This window comes from Balaenoptera borealis, assembly GCF_965194805.1.
Source record: "Balaenoptera borealis genome assembly, chromosome: 5".
Lineage (NCBI taxonomy): Eukaryota > Metazoa > Chordata > Mammalia > Artiodactyla > Balaenopteridae > Balaenoptera > Balaenoptera borealis.
Window position 1 is genome coordinate 72,224,908 of NC_138862.1, and position 14,425 is coordinate 72,239,332.

Genomic DNA, 14,425 nt, shown 5'->3' on the forward strand with positions numbered 1-14,425 from the left:
GGGGCATGGTGTCTCTAAACAATGTGTCTGGAGAAGGACAAGACTGAGTGCATGGATCTAGCAAGCAACCTATTGTCAAGGAGGAGCCAGCAAGGTAACACATCATCTTGTATTACTTCTCATCCTTCTCTACATAACAGCCTTCCAAAGTGTTACTCATTCTGGTTATCCTGAATTTGTACCTCCCAAATAAAGCATCAGTACTTAACTTTTACCTGTAGGGTAGGATCCACATTTTAAAATGTTTCTGTTATTCACACTACCTAGTGCATGGCATTCATTCAAAAAATATTATAAATAGGACTTATCTGGTAGTCCAGTGGCTAAGACTCCACGCTCCCAGTGCAGGGGGCCTGAGTTCGATCCCTGGTCAGGAAACTAGATCCCACATGCCGCAACTAAGAGTTCACATGCCGCAACTAAAGATCCCACACGTGGCAACAAAGGTCCCACATGCCACAACTGAGACCTGGCACAGCCAAATAAATAAATTTTTTTTTAAATTATAAATATATGGTCAGTGTGTGAGAGTTCCCTTTCTAGTACAAATAACTATGGAACTGTACTAGAGAGAAAATGCACATCAACATACAAAATATATTAGATGTTTTATTTATTTATTGCTTTTAGTACATAGTACATTCACATGGTTCAAAATTCAAAAAGTACAAATGTATTAACATTGAAAAGACTTCCTCCTACACTTGATCCCTAGCCTCTCAGTTTTCTTCCCTAAGAAAACCAATGTTATCACTTCATAATGTATTTCTCCAGAAGAAGTTTATGAAGTTTATAGATATAGTAGCCTATATGTTTGTTTTTGCCCGTTTTTTCCATTTAGCAGTATATATTGGAAATGAATATTTTAAAACAACACATCTTGGTGATAACTCCATATTACTATACGGTTACACAAGGAGCTTCTTCATTCTCTTGTATTGCTACACAGAAAGTATCCACTGTATCAGTATATCATAATGTAACACTCTCCTCACTTTTGCTGTAAACATAAGCCTGTAATAAATTGTATGTATGTATTTTTTCACATTTGCAAGATAAATTACTAGAAGTGTAATCTCTGGGTCTAGGGTAACAGGTTACCTTTTGGCTTATGGTATCAACTCTTCTAGGGATGACTTTTGCTCTTCAGGGGCCCTCACTGCTTTTCCCTTCTCAATGACCTGAACAGCCTTTAGCAAACCATCCTGCAGAGCCTGGTTCTTTACCATATTAGTGATCATGAAATTGACATCTTTTATATACATTTGCCTTACTTTAGCAATGTAGTATTCTGCCTTGTTACCATGTGCTACAAAGAAGGTACACAGTGCTGTGATATCTCCTTCTTGCATCCCATGTTCCTCCAGGACAGACTCCCACACAACTCTAATGCGCTTGTTCTTGACTTTTCGTCTAAGGATGGAGGCTAAGGTGGGAAGACCTCTCACCAGATCTGGCAGCTTCTCAAGCACACGAGTGTGCAAGCGGATGAGTACTTCAATGACGTAGCTGTATAAAATATTCAATTCCATTGGAGTGAACCTACAAAAAATGTGGAGAGCTTCTTAAGCATTAGAACTCTTTACATACAAACATAAAACGAATTTTATTAGGATAATTCAAAGAAGTATAAACCTACTAGGAGAACTGTAAGCAGATACGGTAGGAGGTCCCCAGAGAAAGAGAACCAGGCATGGCTCTCTTGACATAAGAGAAGCCATTTTTGACCTAAGCCATTTTGTGATCTAAGCCTGGCCACAGTGCTTGACCTTGAACAGGTCTCAGTAATTCATGATCTTAATGGGAAGTGAGGGAATGCAGGAACAAAGGAAAAGCTGTCAAGAAAAAGTAGTTTAGTGATAAGAGTCCTAGTTCCTCCTCAAGGGATATACATAACAATCTGATACATATCTTTTGAGCTCTGCAGGAACTGAGATCCCCACCCAGTGGAAGATGGAATAATGATGTTGACCTTTTCTGACCCTTATGACTTCAGTCAACTAAAGCTTGGACTCTGTCAACCTTTGCCCCAATTCGCTGCTGAATTCTCCTCTATTCATGCCCCTTCATGAATATGCATGTACCCTTAGCATAAAACTTCCCCAGTTTTGCTGTTTGGGAAGACGCTGCTTTGGGAAAGATCCCTGGTGTTTTCCTTACTTGCTGCAAGTAATACATCCTTTCTTGTCCCAGTCTTTGGCTTGGTTGTCTTTTGGCTCAACGCCCACCAAGAGCTGAACCCAGTTTTCAGGTAACAACCAGCTGTTGCAGTTTAGAAAATGCTTACTTTAGAAATAGGGCCTGCCAGTGTTCATAGTAGTTATTTACAATAGCCAAGACATGGAAGCAACCTAAGTGTCCATTGACCAATGAATGGATAGAGAAGATGTGATACATATATACAGAGAAATGTTACTCAGACAGAAAAAAGAACAAAATAATGACACTTGCAACAACATGGATGGCCCTAGAGATTATCATAATTAAGTAAGTCAGACAAAGACAAATACCACATGATATCACTTATATGTGGAATCTTAAAAAATTATACAAATGAACTTATTTACAAAACAGATTCACAGACATAGAAAACAATTTTACAGTTACCAGAGGGGAAGGGGAGAGAGATAAATTAGGAGTTTGGGATTAACAGATACACACTATTAAAAGAATAAAAAAAAAAGAAAGAAAAGAAATAGGGCTTGCACTAAACTGGATAGCTTAGATCTCAGGCCACTCATACTATAAGTTTCTCCATGGCAGAGGAGTTATATTATCCATCTCTATGTTAGTAAGACTTTGGCAAGCAAGGGACTCTGAGATGTGTACCACAGTTCTGGCAAGTAAACAGGTGCTCAAATTAATCTCTTTTGAATGAATGATCTTAAGAAAATGTAACTTCTTCACAATCCACTGTCGGAATCATATTAAGAAACCCAATTTTAGGGACTTCCCTGGTGGCACAGTGGTTAAGAATCCGCCTGCCATGGACATATATACACTACCAAACGTAAAATAGATAGCTAGTGGGAAGCAACCGCATAGCACAGGGAGATCAGCTCGGTGCTTTGTTACCACCTAGAGGGTTGGGATAGGGAGGGTGGGAGGGAGGGAGATGCAAGAGGGAAGAGATATGAGAACATATGTATACGTATAACTGATTCACTTTGTTATAAAGCAGAAACTAACACACCATGGTAAAGCAATTATACTCCAATAAAGATGTTTAAAAAAAAAAAAAGTGGTGAGGAGGGAATTCTAAGAGTGAAAACTGAGTGAACAAAAATGTGTTTCAGAGGAGTATTTGGATGGAATCAGGGGTTTACAGTGCTGTGCATTTTCTACCAAAAATATTCATGTTTCATCAAAAATGAAAAGAAATTAAAAAAATAAACAATGAGAACAACAACAACAACAAAAGAATACGCCTGCCAATGCAGGGGACACGGGTTCGAGCCCTGGTCCAGGAAGATCCTACATGCTGCAGAGCAACTAAGCCTGTGCGCCACAACTATTGAGCCTGCGCTCTAGAGCCTGTGAGCCACAGCTTCTGAGCCTGTGTGCTGCAACTACTGAAGCCCGAGCACCTAGAGCCCATGCTCCACAACCAGAGAAGCCCCCGCTCGCTGCAACTAGAGAAAGCCCGTGTGCAGCAACGAAGACCCAACGCAGCCAAAAATGCCAAAAATAAATAAATCAATTTATTAAAATAAAAAAAAAAAAAAAGAAACCCAATTTTAGAATGACCACAGCAAGTTCTCACAAAACCACAAAATTCCACTGATTTCTGATTGGATACTCACTTGAATGACAGAACTGCTGTCCACAGCTCATCTTGGGCAGCTTGGTTTGCCAAAGTCTTGCTATGATGTTCAAATTTCTGTGTCAGATTATCCTTGGTGAAGTCCAGTTCTTTAAACTGTGCTTCTAACACTTGGAGTTTTTGGTCTACTCTATAGGATAAAAGAATCAAGAGTTAATTTAGGTCAGGGCACAAAACTAAGGTTCTGTCTTAATATAAGGCTGTAATACGTTGTTTATAACCACTATCAAATTTGAGTAGCTATTTACATTTTAAGATTATGAACAGATGTTCCCATTTGCCGTTCTCTCTAGTCATCATCCTAGTTCTGGCATTCCTTATATTGCCAAACATGTGAATTGTCTAATTACCTCAATTACATGCCATGTCTTGTCTTCGTACCATACTTTATACGTTAAAAAATATTTTATACAAGCTTTAATTTGATTCTCACAACAACCATTAGAAGTAAAGCAGTCATTTTTACTATTTATGGATAAAGAAATTGAGTCTCAAAAAGATTGAAACTGAACTGTCATATAGCTAACTAGTGCAGAGACCAGTATTTATTAAGGTGGCTTTCTCTGCCTTATTCTGACTGTCCAAGTCCCATCCATCAAGGATAAGCTCAAATTCCACTGCCTGCTTGAATCCCTCAGCCTTTCTACCTGAAGATCTGCTCCCTGCCTACTTCTCTCTCACAGGACTGCCTCTATCACTTGTCACTCCCCATCTCTTCCTTTATTTTTAAAGTTAGCTTTTCATGATCTAAGTTGTAAGCTCTTGGAGGGAGAGGATCAGAGACTATTCCTTGGACATCTTTATGCCTGTCCCCCAATACCTATAAGAGGCCTTACACAGAAGTAATAAAACGTGTCTCCTATGATTGACATTTGTGATGTTAGTGAAATGCTAAGCAGTGTAACAGCAAAAGGGGGATCTGAGTAGCTCTGAACAGCCCTGATCATTAGAGGGCGCTGTGGCACCAAAATTATGTCTTAACTGAACCACAAAGAATTGGAACCACACAACTCATTTGCCTGAAACCACCCACATTGTCTTTCACGAAGGAAATGATACACACACAGCCACTTCCCCGAGTTTATATGTCCCCATTCACCCGAATACTGTTGTGGTTGCCTAGGGTTCTATCCTTGACCATTTTCTCTTCTTGGTCTTCACTATCTCCCAAGGCTAATTTAGCTTCAGGTACCACCCCTCTCCTAAGCTCTAGACCTGTATTTTCAACTATGTTTTGCACATCTCCACCTGGATGGTGATGTCAAACTCAACTGTCTTAAGCTGAATCTACTAAGTCCCTCCTCCCTCCTCTCGCACCCCATCTTCAGAAATTTCGGCAATGGAATTTTCTCATTGCTTTGGATTCTATTTACATATAGATAAGGCTCTGTACGAAATGTGCATTTTTGTAGTATAAGCCTGCATGACCTAATATGCCAGTAATCTCTGTCTGCAGGTCAAAACTATAATATCTGGCAAACTCTTTGTATTAACTTTTAGACCTTTAAGAAGATATTGCTTTTAGGTCATCTCCAGCTTGAACTCTAGAGGTAAACTCTAGCTTGTCATTCAGTATAAAGGTTTACAATTGGAGCAGTTCTTTGGAATCTTTTCACCAAAAGGCATTCCCGATCATTCCAAATAAATCCTAAACAACATGTCTGCAATTCTGTGTTTCTACTACAATTCTCCAGCTCAGTTAATGGCATCATCATCTACCCAATTCCTCCAACTAGAAATCTCAGAATAACTCACCATTTTTTCCCTTTCTCTCCATCAGTGTGTCTCTAATCCATCCCATCCTCTCTATCTCCAGTAAGCCAGTTAATCACCATCTTTCACGTGGACCTAGGATTACAGACAGTAGTCTAACTTGATTCCTCCTTTCCACGTCCAATCCATTCTCCAGAGATATTCTTCTAAAACACAATTCTGATCTTATAATTTGACTATTATATACCTTTTATGCTGCCGACTTGCCCAGTGATATTGCTGGAGCCAAGTTGGATTTCCTCAGCAGGAAACATAGGCTCTTTACCCTTTGCCCCCATCTTCTGCCAGTCCTCTCACACATCCTAGTCACCAGTCATATGAGACATCTAGCTGCTGACTGAATACCGTATGCGATTCCAAGCTTCTATGCTTCCGTGTACTGTTTCCTCAGCCTAGAATTCCTTACCGTATTTTTATTTCTTGTAAACTCCTACTCACACTTTCAGATCCAGCCTAAATGTCCCTCTATGAAGGGTTCCTTTTCCTAGTGTCAAAGGCAAAATTAATTCCTCTCTTCATGTTCTCATAGCCCTTTAGGAACATCACCATTATAATGTCAGTCACATTAAATTGTAAGCATTTTTGAATACTTCTGTTATTCCTAAGGCTGTGAGCTCCTTGAGGGCAGAAACCACATGTTACTTATTTTTGTAAACCTGGCATATAGCACATGCATTAATTGAATGGAATTATAGCACCTGGGAGTAGATTTTTCTTTACTATTAATTGACATTTTTTGAACCTGAACACGTTAACAGAGAAAGAATTCTAATTAGCATGTCCGTAGTTCTTTGCTTATTTTTATTCTTCATTCTTCTCTTACTCATCTTCCCAGAAAAGCAGACCCATGCTTGCTCCCTCCCTGTAGCCATTAGCAACCTTTTCATTGCCTCCTTTAAGGATATCAGGGTTGTGGTTTCATTGTTCATCTTCTTAAGGCAAAATGAAAAAGAAACAAAACACGCAAAACAAAAACCCAATAGAGGTTTGAATCCAGGGTTTTCTGCTCTCTTCCACTCAGCAACAGGCAGCAGCAGTGTGAGTATTCGATCTAAATTCTGCCTGAAAGGTCACTCAGTACAAGAAGCTTTTAATAGATTGTACATCCAAATATAGTTTCAGAGAGCTGATCCTGTGAACACAGGTGTCCTGGGATGCACTATAATATTTGCCTTTGAAAAGTGACCCATAATTCATCAACCTAGTACAACAACCAGATGTAATTGTGGCTCTGTGTATATTCTGGTAAATGGATATATGGGTACACAATGCATAACATATACTAGGATTAAATTTAATGGAAATATTACTCTCTAATTTTAAGAGCTTAATTATTCACTTATAATCTCAATTAGGTTTAAAGAAGCCCCAGACTTTTTATGATGTATTAATCAATGCAAAAAAATCCGACCATCCTTAGAAACTTATATTTATTGTAGTATTAGATTAGGTATTGGAAATAAAAACAGACATAAAACAGGATTCCTGAATTCAAGGGGTTTAAATACTAACTGGGGAGATACTTAAAAGATAATATATACTTAAAAGAAAATATATGTAAAATGTGTGCTGAGTAGATACAGACCATAAAAATCATAGATGATGAGAGAGTAGGTCACTGAAGCCTTGGATAACTGAGAAGCACTCACATTGAAGGTGGGATTTGGTCTTGGCCTTAAAGGAAATGTAGATCTCTGATTATCAGAGAAGAGAGAGAAGAACATTATAAACTGGAGAAACTGTGTGGGTAAATTCACAGGGGTGGTTGACAAGGTACGTGATATGGTCAGGGAACAATAAGTATTTTGTTGACTTTCTCTCAGCAAAAGATTCATGTGAGAAAAAGAAAAACGGCACAAACTGGGAAGAGTCAGGTCATGGATTTATTCATTCATTGAATAATTTATTTACTTATTCAATATTTGCTGAACACTATAAATATAAATTGAATGGGCAAAACCTATGAATGAATTATCAGCACTATTCCAGGTATTAGGAATAAAATGAGTAAGGCAAAATCCTTGCCCTAAGAAGCATGCTAGTAGGGAGACTGAAAACGAGGATTGCAGAAGAGTTCTAGCCAGCCTGGTAAGCAGTTTGGACATAGGTGTTGGTCCTGTAAGTTATTCTAGCACTGGTGTTTAAGATGGATCCAAATGGGAGTGAAACCAGAGGCAGAGATGTCCCTCAGGAGACTGGTATCACAGTCAGATGTGAAGTGATGAGATTACAATGTCTGTCCTTGGAGTGAAAAGGGAAAGGGACAGATCTGAGAGACAGTATAAGTCCCCGAGGCCTCCTGGGGGTTGGAGTCGGTAAGTCTCACGTGAATTTTCAGAAAAGTTTGGGTGTCCTGAAGGAATCAAGTCCTTCCTTGCCTCAGTGGGAAAACCTTGCTAGGGTCTTTGTATCCTACCCAGTGGCCATCCTCCCCAATACCTCCCCACCCCCGCTATTTTTTCCTCATTAACAGAATCTAAATCCAAATATTGTTCGAGCATTGGGCAGCTGTGTGCTTCAGGGGACTCTAGATCTACCCACCCCCTTAGTCACAAGGGTGGTGAATCTTGATTAGACCAAGCCAATCCCAGTAATTTTATTATTGTTGCCATTATCATTGGTTTAGGAATGGGCAGGTGGCAGAATTCTGGCCTGTGAAATGTGAGAGGAGATTTACTGTGGGGCTTCTGAGAAAACATTTTTTTAAACTTGTGATAAAATATACATAACATAAAATTTACCATTTTTGGTTGGGGGGGTGGGTGGGTGAAATGGGTGAAGGTAGTCAAAAGGTCCAGACTTCTAGTTATAATAAATAAGTCCTGGGGATGTAATGTACAGCATGGTGACTATATTTAATAACACTGTATTGTATATTTGAAAGTTGCTAAGAGACTTGATTTTAAAAGTTTTCATCACTGGAAAAAAAATTGTAACTATGTGTGGTGACGGACATTAACTACACTTACAATGGTGATCATCATGTACTGCATACGTATATAGAATCATTATGTTGCACACCTGAAACGAATACAATGTTATATGTCAATTATATCTCAATTTAAAAATTTTACCATTTTTGACCATTTTAAGTGTACAGTTCTGTGACATTAAGAACATACATACTGTTGTCCAAACATTACCACCATTTCCATCTCCAGAACTTTTTCATCTTCCCCAGCTGAAACTCTGTACCTATTAAATACCAACTTCACATTCTCCTCTCTCCTCAGCCCCTGAAACCACCATTCCACTTTCTGCCTCCATGAATTTGGCTATTCTAGCCCCTCACATAAGGGGAATTGTGTCTTCTTGTGACTGGGAGAAGAGTTTTTCTGATGATAAAAAGAAACACATGGGAGAAAATGTTCTCTTCATCCCTCAGTATTGTTGGATTTTCCTTCATATGTTGCCAGGGACTGCAGCATCCAGCCTATTACGACCATGAGGGGAACCAGCCTCAGGGAGTAAGCCAGGGCAGCAGAGCAGAGAGGAAAAGAACCTGTCCCAATGGAAAATAGTATGGAAGTTCCTCAAAAATTAAAAATAGAACTACTACTCTATGATCCAGCAATCCCACTTCTGGGTATACATGTATATCTAAAGAAAATGCATACCAGGTATCAACGAGAGACCTGCACTCCCATGTTCACTGCAGCATTATTCACAGTAGCCAAGATATGGAAACAAGCTAAGTGTCCAAGAAAGAAGAAAATTCTGATGTTTGCAACAACATGGATGGACCTTGAGGGCATTATGCTAGGTGAAATAAGTCAGAGAAGGACAAATACTGCATGGTACCACTTATATGCGGACTCTAAATATAAAGTTAAATTAATAGAAACAGAGAGTAGAAAAGTGGTTGCCAGGGACCGGGGGTGGAGGGTGGGGAATAGAAAGAGATTGGAAAAAGGGTAAAGTTTAAAAAAAGGAAGAAAGAAGCTGTCACTAAATTAACCTCCCCTAGAACTGTTTCATTGCTAATGTGCTTATTATGAGGAATAGCAACTTTGCCTTGTTGATTAAGCCTTTTATAGTTGGGGCTCTGTCCTTAAGGAGTTCAGCAAAGTGAAGGAGACTTTTTTTTTTGCCACACTGTGAGGCATGTGGGATCTTCGTTCCCCCACTAGGGATCAAACCCGGGCCCCCTGCAGTGGAAGCAGAGAGTCCTAACCACTGGGCAGCCAGGGAATTCTGTGCAGGAGACTTTATACATCAAGTTCTTCTTTGCTGGGGTTTCTTCAGAAGCCCTTCATTTCTCTGGAGCTAACATTAGTTTTCTTATGGGTAGACCTGTGGCCAGTACCTTGACAAGGAAATAAAACAGAGAAGGAAGGAAACAACGGTGGAAACTCTCACGTAACCTGGCATCTCTGTCCTCAGCTCGCTCAGCATGAGCCATTGGGGGACCAGCCCCCAACCTCTGGAAGAATGTTTAGAACAGGGTAAAGAGCAAATGGTTTGGCTCTGGGATCAGAGCCTGCCAATTCCACACACCAGTGCTGCTTCCTCTAGGATGCTGCCTGCCCATCCAGATCCAATACTTGTTCCCTTCTCCCTACTTGCACCGACCACCTCTTGTCTGTACAGACCTAAACAGAACCTGCTGAGCATCCCATCCTTGATTGCCTCTCTGCTAATTGGCCTGTTGTCTGCCCAATCTTTGAATTTCCTGATCTCTTCTGCCAGGCTCACCTTCTGGACCCTCCTTGTCCCCTGTCATATTGCTTTCCAAACTTTTTTTTTTTAAACTAATGAACTTTATTTTTTAGAGCAGTTTGAGGTTCCCAGGCAAAAGAGCAGAAAGTACAGAGAGTTTTTATATATCCCTCCCCTCACACAGACTCACCCTCCCCCACAATAGACATCCATGTACCACAGCGGTACATCTGTTACAAATGATGAACCTACATTTTCACATCCTTATTATCCAAAGTCTCTAGTTTACGTTAGGGTTCACTCTAGGTGTTGCCCAGTCTATAGGTTTTGACAAATGCATAGTAATCTGTATCCACCATTGTAATATCATACAGAATAGTTTCACTGTGTGCTCTGCCTATTCATCTCTCCCTCCCCACAAACCTCTGGCAGCCACTGATCTTTTCACTGTCTCCCTAGTTTTGCCTTTCCCAGAATGTCATATGGCCAGAGTCACACAGTATGTAGCCTTTTCAGATTGGCTTCTTTTACTTAGTGATATGCATTTAATTTTCCTCCAAGTCTTTTCATGGCTTGATAGCTCATTTCTTTTCCTTTTTTTTTTTAAACATTTTAATTTATTTATTTATTTTTGGCTGTGTTGGGTCTTCATTGCTGTGTGTGGGCTTTCTCTAGTTGCGGCAAGCGGGGGCTACTCTTCGTTGTGGTGTGCGGGCTTCTCATTGTGGTGGCTTTTCTTGTTGCAGAGCACGGGCTCTAGGCACGCAGGTTTCAGTAGTTGTGGCTCACAGGCTTTGTGCTCCATGGCATGTGGGATCTTCCCGGACCTGGGCTCGAACCCATGTGCCCTGTATTGGCAGGCGGATTCTTAACCACTGCACCTCCAGGGGAGTCCTGTTAACTCATTTCTTTTTAGCACTGAATAATATTCCATTGCCTGAATGTACCACAGTTTCTTTATCCATTCACCTACTGAAGGAATCTTGAATGCTTCTAAGTTTGGGCAACTATGAATAAAGCCGCTATAAATACACATGTGTAGGTTTTTGTGTGGACATAAGTTTTCAATTTATTGAGTAAATACCAAGGATCTCGATTGCTGGATTGCATGGTAAGAGTATGTTTAGTTTGTAAGTGTCTTCCAAAGTGGCTGTACTATTTTGTATTTCTACCAGCAATGGAGTTAGAGTTCTTTTTGCTCTGCATTCTTGCCAGCATTTGGTGTTGTCATTGTTTTGGATTTTGGCCATTCTAATAAGTGTGTAGTGGTATCTCATTATTTTTATTTGTAATTCCCTAATGACAAATGATGTCAAATATCTTTCATATGCTTACTTGCCATCTGTGTATCTTCTTCCATGAAATCTCTGTTCAAGTGTTTTGCCCTTTTAAAAATCAGGTTGTTTTCTTATTGTTGAGTTTTAGGAGCTCTTTGTATATTTTGAATAATGGTACTTTATCAGTTGTATCTTTTAAAAATATTTTCTTCCACAAACCTTTTTCATAGCAAAGCTGCAACCTAGATTTCTGCCTGCTTTCTGTTGCAGGGTACAGATCTTTGAAAGAACGAGGAACTCAAGACCTAAACAGCAGTGCCAAGAACTAAATAGTACTTTGGTCTGCTAAAACAAGCATCTGAGAAACAAGCATCTAAAGCAGCAGCAGGTTTTCGTTGTTTATCCTAGAGCTGAATCAAGTACTAACAATTGAATACTTTGAGTACTGTCTTTTGAGTGCTGAACTCGAAGTACAGACACTAAGAGAGTAATGTTATTTCTGACCCAGGGAAAAGATCCAGGAGTTTTTGCCAGAGATGAAGTTACCAATAGTAAGTTTACTAATGGCCACCTTGCCCTAAGAGTTCTTGTAAGAGTAGCACATGTGGATGGAAATAGGGGTTGTTAAAATGATACTTTGTCAGGGGGGTTGCCAACCTGGTTTTTCCCACTTTTTTAGATTGCTCACAGTGCAACCTTCAGGAAAATGAGTTCAGTCCAGATACTTACCTACACCAGTACATCAGAGGAAGGGGTTCTTTAACTTGTGAATTTATAAAGACTACAAAAGGATTCATTGAGAATGTCTGAGCTCATATTCTTGAAAGAGAATTCCATACATTTTATTAGCTCCATCACCAGACTCAACCTTTCACCTGACCCAGTCATCATATAGAAGCAAGATTCAGACACAGTGCCAATTCCAGGCAATCACTCTATTTGCTTGCAACCTGCTTGCATTGGTTTCCTTTTCCCTCATTTCTAGATTCCAGTTTCTAAAACCTGGCTTGGTGTCCTTCAGGCTAAACTGTCCTTGGTCTCTGATCAGATTGGTACAGATTCTTGTCCTACCAGTTCTTAACTCTGTGAGCTTGTGCAGGTTACTTAATATCTCTCATCCCCCATTTCTATATTTTAAAATGGGGGCCATCATCAAAAGGACTTTAGAGGGATTGAGCCTCAACTATCCACAGAGGGAACCTGTACTCTGTGTTGGCTTTCTTCCCTTCTCTGTCTCACTTTCCTACTTCTGTACTATGGTGCTTCCTGAAATTGTAACTGAGCAGGACCCTATGGGGCCTTCCTGGGACAGAACCCCCCCCCCCAACACACACATTTCCTCTGCCTGCCTATTATCTGTAGAAAAACTTTAGCCTCCTAGGCCTTCCCTGAGTTCCAATGAATAAATTTAATCAGAGAAGTGAAAAAATGCGGAGACAAAGGAAAACAGTCAAATAAGATGGATAATAATAGTTTAGCCACTAAACAAAGTCAAGTACCTTTAGTTCCTCCTCAAGGACTATAGATAATATTCTAAGCCATATTCTTTGAGCTATTTTGCAGATACTGAAACACTTGCCAGATGGAAGAAGTTAATCATATCCCGCCTACAAGCACGTAGACTCCAGACTAGTTGGAACCAGAAGGTTCATGCTGTTGACTCCTGAGTACCTCACCACCAACCAATCAGAAGAATGTCCATGAGCTGATAACATACCCCACAACCCTCTCCTCAGGATGTATCCCCTTCTTCTTTTCCAATATAATTTTTGAGTAAAACCTGGGGAGTCAGGAGTTTGTTCTTTGGGACATGAGTCCACCTCTTCCCCAGGATTGCCAGCTTCCTCAATAAAGCTATCTTTCCTTTTACCCAACACTTGTCTCTCAGTATTGGATTCTTGAGTGATAAGCAGCTGAACCTGAGTTAGGGAACAGAATCATCTCACAAACTACATGCAATTCTCATCTCAGGTCCTGCTCTGGGGTAAACCAAATTAAGACTACACCCCTATATCTGTATGAAATTTCTTGTTCAAACATTAATCTCAAAGAATCTTAGCAGACCCTACTAGCTAGATTGGCTATTGACCCCCACTGTGTCTGTGTGATAGGCATGTTCATAGACAGTGGGGTTCTTACGGCAACTTCCATTAATGAACTGGTGAAAAACATAAAAATGGTTTAGCTACTTCAAATTTACTGATTTCTCTTTTTTTGGCCACGCCACATGGCGTGTGGGATCTCAGCTCCCCGACCAGGGATCAAACCTGTGCCCCCTGCAGTGGAAGTGCGGAGTCTTAACCACTGGACTGCCAGGGAAGTCCCCCTGAATTTTTTTAAATTAATAAGGGTTTTAAAAATATCAAAGTGTCGGGGGCTTCCCTGGTGGCGCAGTGGTTAAGAATCCGCCTGCCAATGCAGGGGACATGGGTTCAAGCCCTGGTCCAGGAAGAGCCCACATGCCGTGGAGCAACTAAGCCCATGTGCCACAACTACTGAGCCTGCGCTCTAGAGCCCATGTGCCACAACTCCTGAGCCCGCATGCCACAACTACTGAAGCCCACGTGCCTAGAGCCCGTGCTCCACAACAAGAGAAGCCACCGCAATGAGAAGCCCACACACCGCAACGAAGAGTAGTCCCCGCTCAACGCAACTGAAGAAAGCCCGCGTGCAGCAACAAAGGCCCAATGCAGCCAAAAATAAATAAATAAATAAATTTATTAAAAAAAAATACGTATTTGGCATTTGTCCTGGTTCTTGGCACAGAGCTTCTAAAACTCTTATCACTTCCTAAGTGATAAGAGTAATAGGAACATCTCTTGTTATAATTGTTTTTTGTCCCTGGGTCCTAAAACAGGTGAAAGAAGCATCTTTTATTATAAAATTTGGTTTT

The 14,425-nt window shown here is 40.4% G+C and overlaps 2 protein-coding genes across 2 annotated transcripts in view; both read right to left on the reverse strand.

Moving 5' to 3' along the window:
- Nucleotides 1–34: 34 nt before the first annotated feature.
- SMCO1 (single-pass membrane protein with coiled-coil domains 1) lies at nucleotides 35–12,329 on the reverse strand. Its single transcript, XM_082393385.1, has 3 exons — nucleotides 6,476–12,329; nucleotides 3,804–3,953; nucleotides 35–1,542 (listed from the first exon to the last, which is right to left on the reverse strand). Exons 1-3 carry the CDS (start codon nucleotides 6,523–6,525, stop codon nucleotides 1,110–1,112), a joined length of 633 nt encoding a protein of 210 aa, XP_082249511.1. The 5' UTR covers nucleotides 6,526–12,329; the 3' UTR covers nucleotides 35–1,109.
- WDR53 (WD repeat domain 53) overlaps nucleotides 3,902–14,425 on the reverse strand; it is a 52,970-nt gene continuing 42,446 nt past the window's right edge. The window contains exon 4 of the mRNA XM_082393320.1: nucleotides 3,902–3,953. Within this exon, the coding sequence (XP_082249446.1) occupies nucleotides 3,949–3,953 (5 nt within the window). The 3' untranslated portion in view covers nucleotides 3,902–3,948. The remainder of the gene's footprint in view (nucleotides 3,954–14,425) is intronic.